This window comes from Rana temporaria, chromosome 5, assembly GCF_905171775.1.
Source record: "Rana temporaria chromosome 5, aRanTem1.1, whole genome shotgun sequence".
NCBI classification, from domain to species: Eukaryota; Metazoa; Chordata; class Amphibia; order Anura; family Ranidae; genus Rana; species Rana temporaria.
Genome location: NC_053493.1, coordinates 280,977,669 through 280,996,182, shown reverse-complemented (window position 1 = coordinate 280,996,182; position 18,514 = coordinate 280,977,669). Strand labels below are relative to the sequence as shown.

The 18,514-nt window shown below is 42.2% G+C and overlaps 1 protein-coding gene across 1 annotated transcript in view; it reads right to left on the bottom strand.

Annotated features, from left to right (window-relative positions):
• RTTN (rotatin) overlaps window positions 1-18,514 on the bottom strand; it is a 329,764-nt gene that overhangs the window by 289,616 nt on the left and 21,634 nt on the right. Inside the window, exons 5-6 of the mRNA XM_040353902.1 lie at window positions 16,592-16,684; window positions 11,706-11,799 (exon numbers count right to left, since the gene is read on the bottom strand). Coding sequence (XP_040209836.1) covers window positions 11,706-11,799; window positions 16,592-16,684 — 187 coding nt within the window. The remainder of the gene's footprint in view (window positions 1-11,705; window positions 11,800-16,591; window positions 16,685-18,514) is intronic.

Sequence of the window (18,514 nt, the reverse complement as noted above, 5' to 3'; positions counted from 1 at the left end):
CAAAAAAACAAAACAAAGCTACAGTGACCACAAACTGTAGTTATAAAACAAGTGAAAATTAAAAAGGTAACCACTTGTGTGGGATAAAAATAGTAAAAAAGTAATACAGCATATACAATTAAAACACACATCAAGGTGTAATTGAATATTATTAAAAATTACCTTCCTTTTCAATCTACAACACTATAATTTCCTGTAAAATGCAATGCCGTGTGGCTACCTGGAGGGGTTCTGTACACAATGCCCCCCAGAAATGTATTTTTTTGCTTGTGTGATTGGCTTATTGGGTTTTTCCAGAAGTCTGCACTAAGTCAGATTTTGGGCATTTAATTTTTGGCGAGATAGTCCCAAAGGGATATTACATCCAAAAGGCATGCAGATTCTGCCGCTTTCCTTATTAGAACCCTGCTAGTGCATCACTGATTATTATAAAAAAACACTCCCATTCACATTCATTTACATATGGACAGACAAACACAGTTATGTATTCTAAATAACAAAAAGTAGGAATCTGCAAAAAAAATTAAAAATGGTTAAAATCCTTGTAATATATATTGATCACCCAGAGGAAATGTTTTTTCTCAACAAAATTGGAGTTACCCTTTAAATACACAATGACAGCAAAACACACCTGACACGGTGAGACCGATTAGGTAAAATTAGGCAGTTGAGCTGCTTTTTGCCACTTAGGCTGCAAAGGGGGTACAATCATGCCATTTTTGTGTAATCGTAAAAAAAAATTAACCCCCCTCCCCACACCCGAGTGCATTTGGTGGGCAGGTAATAGGGCTGCACTGCTACCACAAGCCAAACACTAAGACCGCGTACACACGATCGGTCAAAACTGATGAAAACGGACTGAAGGACCTTTTCACCGGTCCAAACTGATTGTGTGTGGGCCCCATCGGTCAGTTAACCTTCGGTCAAAAAAATGAGAACTTGCTTTAAAATTTAAACGATGAACACCTAACCGATAGGTCAAAACCGATCGTTAGTATGCAAAAGCATTGGTTAAAAACCCGCGCATGCTCAGAATCAAGTCGACGCATGCTTGGAAGCATTGAACTTCGATTCGACACATGCGTGGAAGTATTTACCTTCCAGGGTCGCGCACGTCGCCGCGTATGTTTTCCGCTGGGATTTTGATCTGATGGTGTGTACAGCCCATCAGATCAAAATCGGGAGCAGAAATGTCCGCTGGAAACGGTCCGGCGGACCGTTTCCAACGGATATCCTCTTGTCTGTACGAGGCCTAAGAGTTTTATATATACCTTTCTGATGTTTGCGTTCCTAGGTTATGAATGTATCTGCATAAGTATAAACCCTTCTCTTATTTGGTGTTAGATGAACTGATATCATATGCTGACACTGTCTTATGAAATTGTGTATACAAGCTTCTATCTATGCGTTTTTTTATAAATAAATATTTATAGATCTTTTACATTAACTACTTGTACCGTCAAAAGACCAATTTATTAGTCCATTAATTTCCATTGTCACTTTATCGGGACGTTGGTACACTAAAATAGGTGCATTCACAGTGTTTAGTCACCCTGTGTTTTTATGCAAGTTTGGCAAGACCCATTTAAATGGGCCTGAGATATGTTGTGTTAATTGCACCACTTAGTGTCTTGAACAAGACTTGGGGTTACCCCACAAGGACAGTGAATTCTAAACTGATTGTGAAGTTACTTCTTTTGGAAAAAAACATTTTCTATGCGCTTTTATGTTAAAATGATTTGGACTACTACCCATTCTGTATGTATTTTACATTGTCCAAGATCTGCATTCTTTGTCATAACTTTTGTATTCTCTTTTGTGTAAATACTTAAAAAAATATTAAAATAGAAAAAAGTCACACAAGTGAAAAAAAAAAGAAATCAGCCCACATGAATCTACTTGCTCGGTGTTCTGACCCAACCTTTTCAGTACCTGAGACACAAATCATTCTAGTAGGTTTTTCGTTTCTGAAATGTATTAAAACACTCTGCAAGGTAATGGTAGAATCCTACAATAAAGCCTGGAATTGCAAACTGTTTGGGTGCTGTGGGATTACTATGACTATAATTAGAAAAGATTCAGCTGTTAAGACGACTACAAAATAAGAAATATTATCCAACATGGTAAACACTGATGCCAGAGACAGAAAGGGAATATTGAGAAAGATGGCTTAATATTTACTAGTGTTTCCTCGTGCCTTTGCATTACTGTTCTTTTTTTACTCGCCTTAAAGCCCCATTCCAACCATAAAAATAAAAATAAATCCCTTGTAGGGGGGTGCCCACACTGCAAGGGTTAATAGCTGGTTAAGCCTAAAGGTAGAGGAATAAGGTGTAATACTTACCTTATTCCTCACCAGAGTATTTATATTTGCTTTAAATGTGATTGGTCATCCCAGTAATGACAAGTAGGGTGAGCTCAAGCGTGTTTGGACACTAGTCTGAAGCCACCTGAACTATCCCACAGGACTGGAATTTGCCTTTGTCGTTTGAGAAGTATAATTTTTGGGTTACATCATGATACGCACGTTCCAGGAAAATTGAACGATCATGTGTCCGATTTTCTCATAATGTGTACTAAGCTTAAAAGGATAAGTTCATCTTTGGAAACATGTTACAAGTTCCAATCATTTTAAAAGGGTGGACCATGTAACATGTTCCCAATGCTGCAGCTGCTGCCCAGTCCTGCCCCCCTCCGTGTGGCAGCAGTTTGGGGAGAAGTTCCCTCGTACTCGCTGTCACTTGTTAAAATCAGCGTGGCCGCATCATTCATTTACACAGCTCTGTGTGTGAATGAACTACAAGCTCCGACATCTTTTGTGGTTGTCGGCGTATAGTTCTTAATGAACTACCATGGATTTGTGGAGCGCCTTGGTAGTTCATTGATTCCTCCTGCCAGATTCGATCTGCCTGCCTGTACAAGCACACAGACACACTGACAGATCTGAAGGAGACCTGCATGGCACCAGCGATCTGATAATTGCTGGTGCAAGGTTTTATAGGCTATAACATTTTTTTTTATATATTACACACACACACATATTTTATATATATTATATATATATAATAAATAATAATAATAATAAATGCACATTTTTTTACCTGCAAAAAATGTGCAGATTTATTTATTTTTTTCTAAAAACGTGAACCTATTTAACTGTAATGGACAGATAGAGGTTAATTTACTAAAGATGGAGCGTGCAAGAACTGGTGCATGGTAGCCAATCAGCTTCTAACTTCAGCTCTATAAAAAAAAAAATAAAAAAAAAAAAATGGAAGCCAATTGGTTTCTATGCAGGACTGCACAAGATTTTGCACTCTCCAATTTTAGTAATTCAACCCCATATATATTCTATACAGGTAGGTTCCCACTTCACTGGTTATACTCTGTTGGAGGGTATTAGTCTTTCTGCTTTGTTACTTTCACTTCTGTATATATATATATATATATATATATATATATATATATATATATATATATATATATATATATATATATATATATATATATATATATATATAATCTTTTTGTTTTTCATGGTTTATTGTCCATCTTCTAGGGACCCTTTTATATGCGCTCCCACACTCGCCCAAGGATAATGACACTTATGCCGCGTACACACGCTCAGAATTTCTGACGAAAAATGTTCGATGGGAGCTTGCAGTCAGAAATTCTGACCGTGTAGGCTCCATCGAACATTTTCTTTGGGGATTTCCGACAACAAAAATTTGAGAGCTGATTCTCAAATTTTCCAACAACAAAATCCGTTCTGTAAATTCCGATCATATGTGGACAATTCCGACGCACAAAATTCCACGCATGCTCTGAATCAAGTACGAGACGGAAGCGATCGGTCTGGTAAAACTAGCGTTCGTAATGGAGATAGCACATTTGTCACGCTGTAACGGACTTAAAAGCACGAGGCTGAAAAGCGCGAATCGTCTCTCACCAAACTTATACTAACATGACTGGAATTGAACTTCCCTTCAATAGTGACGTCGTACATGTTGTACATGACCGCGTTGTTGGCGTTCAGAATTTCTGACAACATTTGTGCGACCGTGTGTATGCAAGACAAGTTTGAGCCAACAACTGTGGGAAAAAAAAAAAAAAAAACACGGTTTCGTTGTTGGAATGTCCAATCGTCTGTACGCGGCATTAAGCATATGAACTACCACACTTGTAGCTGATATTTTTAGTGAGTCAAGCTGTTATAAAATGGATATATTATTATTTTAAATTTGTACACGGTTCTGTCACTACAGGTTGCTTCATCTACCTTTGTAGAAGCAGCACTTTCCACGAAACACATGTGGAGGAACTGCAGATACTCCCTCTAGCTACTCAGACAAGGGCGTCACTATTTACTGATGTTTACGCAGGAACATGTTAACAGAAAGCCTCCATTAAAAAAATGTGTGTGTAAAGACCTGAGTCATTTTGGGCATAGGATTGTAAAGGGGTGCAAGCATATAGACGAGTACAATTCTTCTTCATTGCCAAAGTTGTAATATACTCATTTAAACTTGCATAAACATGCTTATAGAAGGAGTACACACATGTATGCGAGAAAATACTGCACTCAAATGTAACATTCTCAATTTATTTATTTTTTACGGATCTGTTCTCATCGCTGTATTACTCATCCTTACCCAGCTGTGTGCATTGTTCTATAGACAACAATGCATCTCATTTCAAATCAGTAACAGATGTGGCGGTTTTTACTCCCATGTGCAGGAGGCCCTATACTATACTAATAGGGAGTTTATCTATGGTAAACAAAAGCAACATATATAATGTTAGAATTTTAAATTTATACATTTTTTAAATAAAAGCAAAGACATTTTTGCTTTAAACTTAAAGTGAATGTAAACCCTATTCATTAAATCTATCTCCAAAGCCCTGAGTCCCATGTCTTTCTGCTGCTCCGTTCCTCTGTTATCAGCATGATAACTTCCGACAAGCTCTCTGACACAGGAGATAAAAGCAGCTAGAAATTTGTGTTGGCGGGGTAACTAAGGCCTCGTACACACGACCGAACATGTCTGCTGAAACTGGTCCGCGGACCAGTTTCAGCAGACATGTTCGGTCGTGTGTAGGGCCGACTGGACAATTTTCCGGCCGACCGGACAGGTTTCCAGCGGACAAATGTTTCTTAGCATGCTAAGAAACATGTCCGCTGGAAGCCTGTCCGTCGGACATGTCCGATGGTCAGTACGACTCATCGGACATGTCCGCTGGCCCGAGAACCCGTGCATGGCGTCGAAGTGATTCGACGCATGCGTGGAAGCATTGAACTTCCGGGTCTGTCCGCGGGGAATTTGGTCTGATGGTGTGTACAGCGTTTAGACCAAATGATCCCATCGGACATGTCCGCTCGTCTGTACGAGGCCTTAGAGATAGATAAGCAGAGAGATTGTCTATTTAAAGCACAGCCCTGCAAGTTTCTCTGCCTTTGTTGAACGGGGGTGTGTGCGTTTCCTCCAATCAGCTCTCACACCGTGTATGCCAAGACTCCCCTCCCACTGCTGAAAACAGGAAGAAAAATTTCTAACACCATATTCGGTTTCTAAAGAGTCTAGAAAACTGAAGGCAGCAGATATACATGTAAAACTTATGTAGGCATATTTGTTTCATCTCTGTGTGTCATCCGAGGCGGTTTCATTCACTGGGTATTTGTGAGGGTTTACATCCACTTTAATGTTGTGCGATTCCTTGGGGTGGCACGAAAGTCTATTTGTTCTTTAAAGCAGTAGTAAACCGCGGCATGTAAAAACTAAAAAATCCCCTCCAAGGCAATTGCATGATGTGCCTGTACGCATTGAATACTAGCACATTATGCAATACTTGCCTTAGAATGAAGCCATCCAGCAGCACACGAATACCCCTTGTCCTTCTTGCAGGTGTGTGATCTCTGGACTTTCAGAGTGCATGCACCAGTGATGTCACCGGCTGCATCTAGTGTGAAAATCTCCTAAACACCATAAGTTTAGGAGATATTCACTGCACCTACAGGTAAGCCTTATTATAGACTTACCTGTAGGTACAACTTCGAAAAAAATAGAGTTTACTGCTGCTTTAAGGATTGTTTCTCTATATATGCATTAAGGGATGTGGTACCCCACCATACCCATGTGCGGGATTCCATCCATCCATCATAAAGCAAAATCGTTTCCATTCTATGCCATTTAAAAACCAAACATGCCTGAGCTTATCCCTAATCACAAGGTACAGAGCCACCCCAAACAGCTCTGTACATTGTCTCAGATCACAACCATTCATGTGAACACTGGCTGTCTCTGTGGGTTTATAAACTGCACTCTAGAAAAATATGTCCATCACTCTGATATTTTAAAATGGAGCCTCAGTCACTTTGGCAAGGAATCATTTAATGTACAGTCTGGCGAGATAAAAAGGAAAGGGGGCTCAGTATATTCTTGATCACAACACTACAAAAAAAATTATTAGACACATCCTGCCCCATAACAAAATTAAATCATTTTGGATGGCAGCTGCTTAACCACTTCCTTACTGGGCACATAAACCCCCTTCGTGCCCAGGCGAAATTTCAGCTTCCGGCACTGCGTCGCTTTAACTGACAATTGCGCGGTCGTGCGACGTGGCTCCCAAACAAAATTGGCGTCCTTTTTTCCCCACAAATAGAGCTTTATTTTGGTGGTATTTGATCACCTCTGCGGTTTTTATTTTTTGCGCTATAAACAAAAAAAGAGCGACAATTTAAAAAAATATATATATATTTTTTACTTGTTGCTATAATAAATATCCCAATTTTTTTTAAAAAAAACTATTTTTTTTCTCAGTTAAGGCCGATACGTATTTTTCGACGTATTTTTGTAAAAAAATAAATAAAAAAAAATCGCAATAAGCGACTGGTTTGCGCAAAAGTTATAGTGCCTACAAAATGGGGGATAGATTTATGTTATTTTTTTTTACTTGTAATGGCGGCGATTTGCGATTTTTTTGTCTGGGCTTCGATATTGCGACGGACGTATCGGACACTTTTGACACAATTTTGGGACCATTCACATTTATACAGCGATCAGTGCTATAAAAATGCACTAATTACTGTATAAATGTGACTGCCAGTGAAGGGGTTAACACTAGGGGGTGAGGAAGGGGGTTAAATGTATTCCCTCATTGTGTTCTTACTGTGTGGGGGGAGGGGACTGACTGGGGGAGGTGACCGATGCTGTGTCCCTATGTAAAGGGACACAGATCGGTCTCCTCTCTCCCTCACAGCACGTAGAGCTCTGTGTTTACACACAGAGCTCCACGTCCTGCTGTGTTACCGACGATCGCGAGTGTCTGGCGGACATCGCGGCCGCCAGGCACTCGCATCGGCTCCCGAGCGATGCGCCGGGCACGTTGTTTCCCCGCTGCGCGCCCCCAGCGGTGCGCACAGGGAACAACAACAGCAGGACGTCCATGGACGTCCACCTGGCACTTGAGAGCCGCGCTGTGGACGTCTTTCGACCATAGCGCGGATCTCAAGTGGTTAATATTTGTAAAAATATACTGTATTTCCTTCCATTATTCGTTCAAAGGTATACAAACTCTGGTGCAGAAGAACAGCTGGGTGTAAAATATATCAATCAGTTAAAGTCGCATCATTTGTAAGCAAAGAATAGATGGAAAATGGATTACAGTTTTGTACATACTACTATGTCACACAACCATTTTGCCTTGAGGTGTCTACCTTTCGCCAGCTTTCTTACAAACCTTACATGCACTGTGCCCTTTGCTTCTTCAGCATATGCCATGGCACTCAATACCGCTTTATTTTTACAGTGAGAAAGCCTTTTGTATTTCACAAAAAGTGCTTAGTGTAGCAGAAAATATAAATATAACACATATAATTGGGCTTTGCTTTTTTACATTTGACACCAAGAAAAAAAAAAATGGAGAACCTCTGTCAAGTGTGAAAAAAAAATCAACTTACTATGTATTTATTCAGTAGACACAGACAGAAAAGCATAATAATTTTATAGAAAAAAAAAAAAAAAAAAAGTTGCATTTTTGGCATTCTAGAGATCAACAGCAGATACTCCAGGTTTACTGATGAAATGTACTGACTTTTTTTTATTTGATGCTTTATACAATTCATGAATATTTGTCTTTGAAAAAGATAAAAATATATTCAGCAATGCAAATGAATAATAAAGTGGCTGAGCAATTAAAAAGCACTTACAGTTGTGCTTGTGCTAGCTAAAATACTGCAGCAGACGGGCATATGGTATTTTTTCGTGTGCGGCAAATATTTTCCTATAATTAAAATAGTTATGATAATGAAGCACCTATTAAAATCCAAACGAGCATACAAGGAATTCCAGCCTGTAGGAGACAGGAAAATATCCGTAAACGCGTCCATTCAAAAAAAAGGAGACACCTGCACCTTTTTTAGCGGTCAACGCTAAAGGGCTGACTTTTACAATTCCGCAGCCGAGACGATATAAAGCTGTAAAGGCTTCAATCATCCCACAAGATTGTTTGCCATCAGTAGCTTGAAGAGAACAGAAATTAGACTGCACTTCAAACCTCAATTGACTTCGCTTTTTTTTTTTTTTACATGATGCAGACTCAAATGTCACCACATAGCGAGGCTAAACAAAAACCGCGACTGGGAATAAAGCTTATGAGCAGTACTAAATCCTCAGCGGACTCTAACAAAGCTTCTGTATTCCTACTATTTATTCCTTGTATCACTTGCCTGATAACGACATATCTTTCGGCCATTTGTGATGCTCTGGGGAGTTGACAAATATATGTATGTTGTAGCACATCCATTTGTGAAAGCTCGAGCTGGCCTCGTGTCTGCAGTTTATCTGCGACAGCAATAAATATGCTATAGCCCAGGACCTTATCTAGGTAATAATAAACAGAGGTAGTAAAAGTAATAATATAATTCTGTGCACCTCTTCAAAAAGGTTCCTTGCAGAGTGAAAAACTAATTTCCAGAGCTAAAAAAAACAACAACAACTGGGTATTCGGATTTAATTACACGTGTCAACGCAAGAGAAAAATGTTGCAAGCTTAATTCACACTGATGCAAAATTCTATTAAATGTGACATCTCGCTTAAAATCCCATATTGTGTGATTTATTTATAATTGTACATTTCCTCCCTATAGGACTGTGTTATTAATACTGTAGAGTCCATCTTCACCCTTCTGACAAATTGAATTTAGTAAGACAACGCAGTGAAAGGGATATATTAATTACGTGTATCTAGTTCAGTTCTTCTTCTAGAGGCTCTGGAAGTATCTGTTGCCCCCAAGAAGTGATCACACTTGTGTTCATTAGGGTAATATAGATAGAGTCAGCATGCTGTAAAGAAAAGCTTCTTATTGGGTCCTAGCTTGTGTAAACCGCAGGGTCCACAGTGAGAAAGTAGGAAAATAGCCTTTCAATCTGCATGCAATGAACTCTGTGGGGTAGATTCACGTACCTCGGCGCATCTTTCCGCCGGGCGCAGCGTATCTAAGATACACTACGCCACTGTAACTTATTTATTTTTTTCCGAATCCTCAAAGAATTTGCGCCGTAAGTTACGGCGGCGTAGTGTATCTTTGGCGGCGTAAGGGCGCGGAATTCAAATAGATGTGATGGGGGCGTGTTTTATGTAAAATACGTCGTGACCCGACGTAAACAAAGTTTTTTTTTTAACTGCGCATGCGCCGTCCGTGGGGGTATCCCAGTGCGCATGCTCGAAATTAAACCGGAACAAGCCAATGCTTACGACGAGTGACGTCATTCTACGCAAATCCCTATTCGCGAACGACTTATGCAAACGACGTAAAAAATTCAAAACGCGAGGCGGGAACGACGGACATACTTAACATTGAGTACGCCTCATAATAGCAGGTTTAACTATACGCCGGAAAAAGCCGAACGCAAACGACGTAAAAAAAATGCGCCGGACGGACGTACGTTCGTGGATCGCCGTAACTAGCTAATTTGCATACTCGACGCGGAATTCGACAGAAACGCTACCTAGCGGCCGGAGGAAAAAATGCACCTAAGATCCGATGGTGTACTAAGACGTATGCCTGTCGGATCGACCCGAGATGCCGTCGTATCTTGTTTTGTAGATACAAAACAAAGATACGACGCAGGAATTTTAAAATTATGCGGCATATCAATAGATACGCCGGCGTAATTGTTCTGTGGATCTGGCCCTGTGTATTTGGCATGTCTTCAAAGAAGACCTATGCAACATAATAAGCAAAGTGTAAAAAAAATTCCAATCCCAGACCTGATACATCAAACGCAAGTATAAAGAAATAATAATAATAATTTTTACAACAACATGAGGGAAGACAGTACAGTTACAATACAATTCAATACAGAAGGAACCTGGAGGCCCCCCATTGACACCAACTATAGCGCATTATTCCTCCCACTGACACCAATGATGGGGCACTATTCTTCCCACTGACACCATCGATGAGGCACTATTCTTTCCACCGACACCATCGATGGGACACTATTCTTTCCACTGACACCATCGATGGGACACCATTCTTACCACCGACACCAATGAAGGGGCACTATTCCTCACACTGACCAACACTGTATCCTGGCCTAGGCCAACAAGGCCCAGGCCTAGGGCAGCACTTTTCAGGGGGGCAGCACCAAAAGAGTGCCCGCCGGCTTGCACTACATTATTAGTGTAACGCAAGCTGCTTCTAATTTTTACTGTCCTATCACCCTGGACCACAAACCTTCCTCACTGTGCTATATGTTTTCTGCCACACCATTGGCATGGGTTATATCTTCTTAGTCTTCATAGAATGCATTAAGGTGAAAAACAATGAGAGTTTACAACCCCTTTCAGCCTTTAGGTGCTGTATGAAGCCAGCATATTCATGTCTATGAGGACAAAGCACAATGCAGGGATATAGTTGCTCGTCCCATTTTGACAGCTGTGCGAGTGGGTGACCCCAAAAACACAGACTCTGGGTTCAAGGGTGCTTATCCACGCTCACATGGCTGTCAAATTTAGATGAGCAACTATATTCGCGCATCTACTGTGTCCACATAGACTTGAATAGGCTACCTGCATGCTGCACCTGGCAGCTAAGACCACATAATGTATAAACAAGAAACTTACTCACAGACTACAGGTGCCAGCACTCATCTAATGCCTCGTTTCCACTGAGCGGATTGGTTCAGGTTGGTTCGGTATTTTGAGTGTTACCATTATGAATAGCGAACCCATACAACCAAACCATACCACACCATTCTGGGTCCTGCTTCAGATGTGGGGCCATAGAAAATGGTACGGTTCGGTTAGGGCGGAGCTACAATACATTCCACTGATTGGCGGACACGCTGGGCTTTTTTTTTTTTAAACCCTGTATGGCCCCTGACAGTCTGACTTGCAGTGGGAACGCTCACCTGAATAGGCCGGACCATTCTAACTCTTCCAAACTGTACCAACCCGAACCGTTCCGCTCAGTGGAAACGAGGCATAAATGAGACCTTAACCAGACAGGAAGTGAAGCTAATGCAACACAGACAGACATAGAATTGTTTTTTCTTTACCAGAATATGTAAAAGGTTAAATCCCCTATCAGATTTTTTATTTCGGTCTCTGCTGCAAATTCCACCCCTCCCCCCTAGTGCATGGATCAAGGTGGAGATGATGTTTAAAACAGTATTCTAATGGACAAATGTGAGACTTACCATTCATTTGAGGAGAGCACATGCTTATCAGTTGAAGTTATGGTCAGCCATGGAAATGTGGAAAACTTCAAGCAGGTGGCTTTACTCTGATATACTGTTTGGAGACATAAAAAGGTATAAAAAACAAACAAATCATAGTATGGCAGTATGTAAATAATGAAATACATTTTAAATGGGTTAAAGTAACAGTGTTGTGTTACCCACTGCAGCCTTGATTCAATAAACAATGGAATAAACAAATCTGCACCCTCTTTTAATATGATTCTGCTCGGCCTATGTCTGACAGACATTAGGAGTCCTAAAATAGGAAGGGGTACCATATACACGCCTTACAGACCTATGTCTGACAGATATTAGGAGTCCTAAAATAGGAAGGGGTACCATATACACGCCTTACAGACCTATGTCTGACAGACTTTAGGAGTCCTAAAATAGGAAGGGGTACCATATACACGCCTTACAGACCTGGGAAACAGAGGTCTGATGTTGACAAGCCCATGAGAAACCAACTTTTCTGGTGGAGCAGGCCTTCACAGGAAGGCTTAGGAACGCTACCTTTCAGGTCAAATGCCCGAGTGAGGACTTGTCAAATCCACCTAGCGTCTGTGGATTAAGAGGCAGTCTGTCGCCTAGACAAGCCTTCAGCAACACCAACAAGGCAGCAGATTGAGAAACTGAGGCAACACCATGTCCTGATGAAACGCCAAGACCACCTTTGGCAGCAAGAAATTTCCAAGTCTCGAAACAAACTTGTCCTTGTGCCATACAAGAAAAGGTTCCACAGCCGTAAGCTCCGATACCATCCAAATCAAGGTGATTGTCATGACAAAGTCAACCCTGCGTGACAGGAGAGGGTGAGAAATATCCTGAATACGTTCAAACACTGGTCTCTTAAGGAATGACAACACCAGACTGGGGTCTCATGGAGTTACTGTGGAGCGCACTGGGGGAACAATGCAAGCCACCCCTTGTGCAAAGGCTCTGACCAAGGATTCGTGAGACACACCTGCCCTTAACCACTTAAGGACCCTATACGCCGATATACTTCGGCAGAAGGGCACAAGCACGTACCTGTAAGTCCTTTTTAAGAGCCCAGTCATGGGGTCGCGAGCTCGCCGCCAGCGGCGCGCTTGCGACACGGTCCGATCGCCGCTGGCGTCCCACGATCGGTCACAGGAGCTGAAGAACGGGGAGAGGTGTGTGTAAACACACCTTCCTTGTTCTTCATTGTGGCAATGTCAGTGATGGTCTGTTCCCTGATATAGGGAAAGACAATCACCGACGTCACACGTCCAGCCCTGCCCCCCTACAGTTAGAAACACATAAGAGGTCACACTTAACCCCTTCAGCGCCCCCTAGTGGTTAACTCCTACACTGCAATTGTCATTTTCACAGTAATCAGTGCATTTTTATAGCACTTTTCGCTGTGAAAATGACAATGGTCCCAAAAATGTGTCAAAAAAACGCTGATCGCCGCCATTTGTAATAAAAAAAAAATATTAATAAAAATGCCATACAATTATCCCCTATTTTGTAAACGCTATAAATTTTGCGCAAACCAATCGATAAACAATTTTTTTACCAAAAATATGTAGAAGAATATGTATCGGCCTAAACTGAGGAAACATTTTTTGGGGATATTTATTATAGTAAAAAATTGTAAAAAATATTGCATTTTTTTCAAAATTGTCGCTCTATTTTTGTTTATAGCGCAAAAAATAAAAACCACAGAGGTGATCAAATACCACCAAAAGAATAATCTATTTGTGGGGAAAAAAGGACGCCAATTTTGTTTAGGAGCCACGTCGCACGACCGCGCAATTGTCAGTTAAAGGGACGCAGTGCCGAATCGCAAAAAGGGGCCAGGTCCTTAACCTGCATAATGGTCCGGATCTTAAGTGGTTAATCTATCCATTCTTATACAGTATGAGCTTCTACTATGAGGACTCTAGAAATTTAGAGTTAAGACCAAAGTATACACAGATGTGGGCACTGTGGCTTATGCAGATATTTGCAAATATGTGCAAAAGTTTTTAAAAGTAAACTGTTAGACAGGGTCAAGTTTTGCAGGCTGGCAGGTAACAGTGTTGGAGGAGGAGGAGGAGGAGGAGGAAGAAAGGAGGAAGGGAGGGAGGAGAGGAAGGGAGGGAGAGGAGGAGGAGTTATTCCTGCCCCTAAAACTGCAGGTAGCACTAATGAAGGTGAAATATAGGGAAGTGAAGATAGGAATCCCTAATGTCAAACAGAGGCCACAAATTCCCTCAGATGGAGGAGGAAACTACTGACTGTACAGATTCCATTCAGAACTTTTGAACATGTAAGAGCTTCCAGCGCAGAATAGGCCACACCTTGCCATTGGGCATCGTGAAAAAGTTGGAACAATAACTTTGAAACTCCCCTAAAAGAGCAACTGGTCCAGAACAGCGAACATTGCTCCCTTTTCTTTGGGATGAAGTAGACAATTTCGACTGCATGAAGTATGGAAAAGGCAAGACACAACTCTAGCTTGTAGCCCCTGGACACTATGTTTTAAACCAAAGCATCAAAGAAATCTTGGGCCTCCTATATTCACAATGCATCAAGCTAACTGCTCAATGCAAGACCCAAAAGCACGTGGAGATCTCTACTTCAGTTAGTTCAAGTTTCCGGGGGTATCGGCAAGGTATGGTAAATACATAGGCCCAGATTCATGTAGATCGGCGCATCTTTGTGCCGGTGATCTGCCGTGCTGGTTCCAGCTATCGTGGAAGTTCCAGCGCATGCGCAAGCTGATGTGCTGAGATGGTTCCAGCTATCGGGAAAGTTCCTTCAAGGACTGCGCAGGCGCAAACTTGCTGACGGAAATCCCCGAACCGCGGCCGGCATCCAGGGCGACGTGGATTTCGAGGTTTTTTAACATCCTCCAATCCACGGGGATGTTAAAGAATGAGCCTGGATGCCGGGCGAGGTTCGGAGATTTCCGTCGGCAAGTTTGCGCCTGCGCAGTCAGTGAAGGAACTTCCCCGTTAGGGGAACATTGAGGACAAGTCACCAACGTAGCGCATCTCATATGCGATACGCCAACGTAACTCTGAGAGACAAGAGCAGTATTCACAAAGCACTCGCTCCCAAACTTGCGCCGGCGTAACGTAAATTGGCCGGCGTAAGCCCGCCTAATTCAAAGTAGGTTGAAGGAGGGCGTGATACATGTAAATGAACCGTGACCCTATGCAAATGAATGGCCGAACGAACGGCTCATGCGCGCGCATGCTCAGAATCACGTCGCATATACTCCCTATGATACGACGGCTCAATGCCTACGACGTGAACGTAACCTACGCCCAGCCCCATTCACGTACGACTTACGTAAACGACGTAAAATACGACGGCTGTTCCGACGTCCATACCCTAACATGACTTACCCCTGCTTTATGAGGCTTACCTGTACGCCGGACGTACGCCTTACGTAAATGGCGTAGATTACAGCGGCGTGCGCAAGTACGTTCGTGAATCGGCGTATCTAGGTCATTTACATATTCGACGCGTAAATCAATGGAAGCGCCCCTTGCGGCCAGCATAAATAAGCGCCCAAGATACGACGGCGTAGGAGACTTACGTCGGTCGTATGAAGCCAAAATTCAGGCGTATCTTGTTTGCTGAATAAGGCGCATAGATACAACGGCGCATCCGTGGACTTACGCGGCGTATCAGAAGATACGCCGTCGTAAGTCCTTTCTGAATCCGGGCCATAGAGTAGCTACATTGGTCCAAGCTGGACCAATGCAACTACATAAAGATTTATCATACCTGGAATTGATTATTCCTTTTTTCGCTGTTAGATACAGAATTTTTTAAGCTGAACAGTGACTAGAGTGATTCATTTAAAAGGGCAGCCAGGTGCACAAAATGAATGGCTGTATAAACCGAAAAGCAGCTCAACAGCTAGACCTTGTCCTCCGAGCCAGACTGATATAAAACTGCACTTGACTGGAGAGGATTAATCACAAGCTACATTTAAAATAGCAAAGAATTAGAAAAGGAGGTGCATTCTTTAGGTCTGCTCACAGTCATTACAGCATTATAAAATATAGCAGTATGCAATCAGTAAGTATACAAGGGGCTTGATTCAGGTAGGGGCACGCAATCTAACGGCGGCGCAGCGTATTGTATTTACGCTACGCCGCCGCAACTTACAGGAGCAAGTGCAGTATTCACAAAGCACTTGCTCCGTAAGTTGCGGCGGCGTAGCGTAAATGGGGCCAGCGTAAGCGCGCGTAATTCAAAAGTGTAAGGGGGGGGCGTGTTTTATGTTAATGTGTGTTGACCTGCGGTTTTGACGTTTTGTACGAACGGCGCATGCGCCGTGTACATATCCCAGTGTGCAAAGCTCCAAATGACGTCGCAAGGACGTCATTGGTTTCGACTTGAACGTAAATTACGTCCAGCCCTATTCATGAACGACTTACACAAACGACGTAAAACATTAAAAAATCTAAGCGGGAACGACGTCCATACTTAACATTGAGTGCGCCTCATAGAAGCAGGTACAACGTTACGCCGAAAAAGCCTTCCGCAAACGACGTAAAAAACGAACGCCGGGCGCACGTACGTTTGTGAATCGACGTTACTAGGTAATTTGCATATTCTACGCCGAAAAACAACGGAAGCGCCACCTAGACATCTTAGACTAATGTCGGCGTATCTAGCTTTCTGAATACAGAAAGTAGATACGCCGGCGCAGCTTTGAATTCCATAGATACGCTGGCGTAATTCTTTGCTGAATCTAGCCCAAGGTGTCCATATGACCCCTTCCCAAAAGAAAAAAATGGAGCTTAAAAAAAAACCCTTCCCATATTAACTATAGTTGTTTAAAAAAATAAAAAATAAAAATGAACGCAGTGACGTACCTCCAGATTCGTCTGGCTTAATTTCTGTAGGCTGAAGCCTTAAAGCGTCTTGTTGAAAATATCCAGCAGATCCATCATCGCAATGCTGTATAGCTAAAGAAAAGAAAAAAAAAAACACAGTTGCAGTTCTAAAAGTACATTGTGTCCCCTGGCACAGATATGTAGTCAGACATTGTATTGGCAGTGTATATTTTTAGCAAGACATTTCTGGGAGGCAAAAATTGTAGTATAACTGCTAGAGCAATCTTTAAAATCACCATTGATAGAGTCCATACAAAGCAGCATGCAATGCGGAAACAACTAATTATCATTGCAAGTCCAATAAAAAAGTATTCTGGCTCTTCAAAACAAAAATAACTAAAATCTACATAGACAAACAGTTCTTTTTAGCTTTGAAAATAGCAGAAAAAGAATAAGAATCTCGAACGAGAATTTATTGCAACCTGTGCCCCTCCCACAGCGGGGACGTTTCCCATCCTGTCTTGCCCCAGAGACACAATAAGAAGTGAAAGAAAATCTTGCCAAAGAGAGATTCTATGAGTGTCTATTTTGACAGCTGTTGAAGTTTTAAAGTATATGTCTGGATAAAAAAAAAAATCACTGTATAAGACGACCTTTTATACTTAAAAATACTCCATCTAACGCAGTTTAAAGCGGTCCTGGGCTACACAGAGGAACGGGAGCCCCTGGGAACCACGGCTGGCTGCTGGTGACACCTTAACAGCGCAGTAAAAGTGATCAGTTGGCCTGGATCACTTTTAGTAAAAAGCAAGAAGCCGGCTGGGAAAAAAAATGAATAAATAGAACAGATATCAAGCTCATGACTGTTTTTATATGGCCTGTAGACATAGGAATAAATCACAGATAATGTGTGTGCATTGCAGAGATGCACCAAATATGACTTTTTTTACTGTGCCTAGACAAAACACTTAAGGGTCCTTTCACACGGAGCGGACCATTTCTGTGTCCGCCAAAGCTCAGCGGGGATCATCCGTCATCCCCGCTGAGCTGTCGGAGGATAGGGCGGTGCCCGCACACAGTGCAGAGACCGCCCTGTCTCTGCTCCGCTCTCCCCTATGGGGGATCGGATGCAGACGGACCGTCTGTCCGTCTGCATCCGATCCATTCCGCCGGACGGAAGAAAAATAGGGTTTCTTCCGTTTGCAAAAGCGGATCCCGACGGACGCGGACGTTAGCGGATGCTCCATCCGCTAATGGACGCGATCCCATAGGGATTCATTACAAGTCCGTAAACGGACTTGTAATGAACGGACGAACGGTTCGCTAGTGTGAAAGGACCCTAAAGCGGAACTTTCCCAATAACGACTTGATAATGTTCTTTAGCAAGGAACATACATTCTACAATAATAAGAATGCTACCAAAATTAGTGTGTGCTGTAAATTGCCTCCAGCATTGCTTCAATTTCTTCTTGCTGGAGGCTACCATTTTGCTGAAACCCACAGCCCCTGAACAGCAGTAAATCATAAAGCAGAACTAAACCCATGGATTTAACGGTTTCAAAAAACAGAAACATTCCCGGAATGCCAAGATTGCTAACTGTCACATTTGCTTGTGCCCCCAACCAAACCATCAAATGACTAGTGTCATAACTGAACACATGTGCAGCACCATGGCAGTTGCAGATCAAACATTAGCGGTAACGTTTAGGAGGTGTTAATTCTACTTTAACCACTTCATTACCCAGCCATTGTAATATGACATCCACAGACGGGATCTCCCATCCTAGGTGGAGGTCATATGACTGCCTGGGCTTTGTGGGGGGATATCTGAATGATGCCTGCAGCTACAGGCATCATTCAGATATCATTCTTTCGTGCCGGCGATTCTGTGCACGATAAGAATGATCATAGCGGCAGTTCCGCCGCTTGATCGTTCTTATAGGCGGCAGGAGGGGACACCCC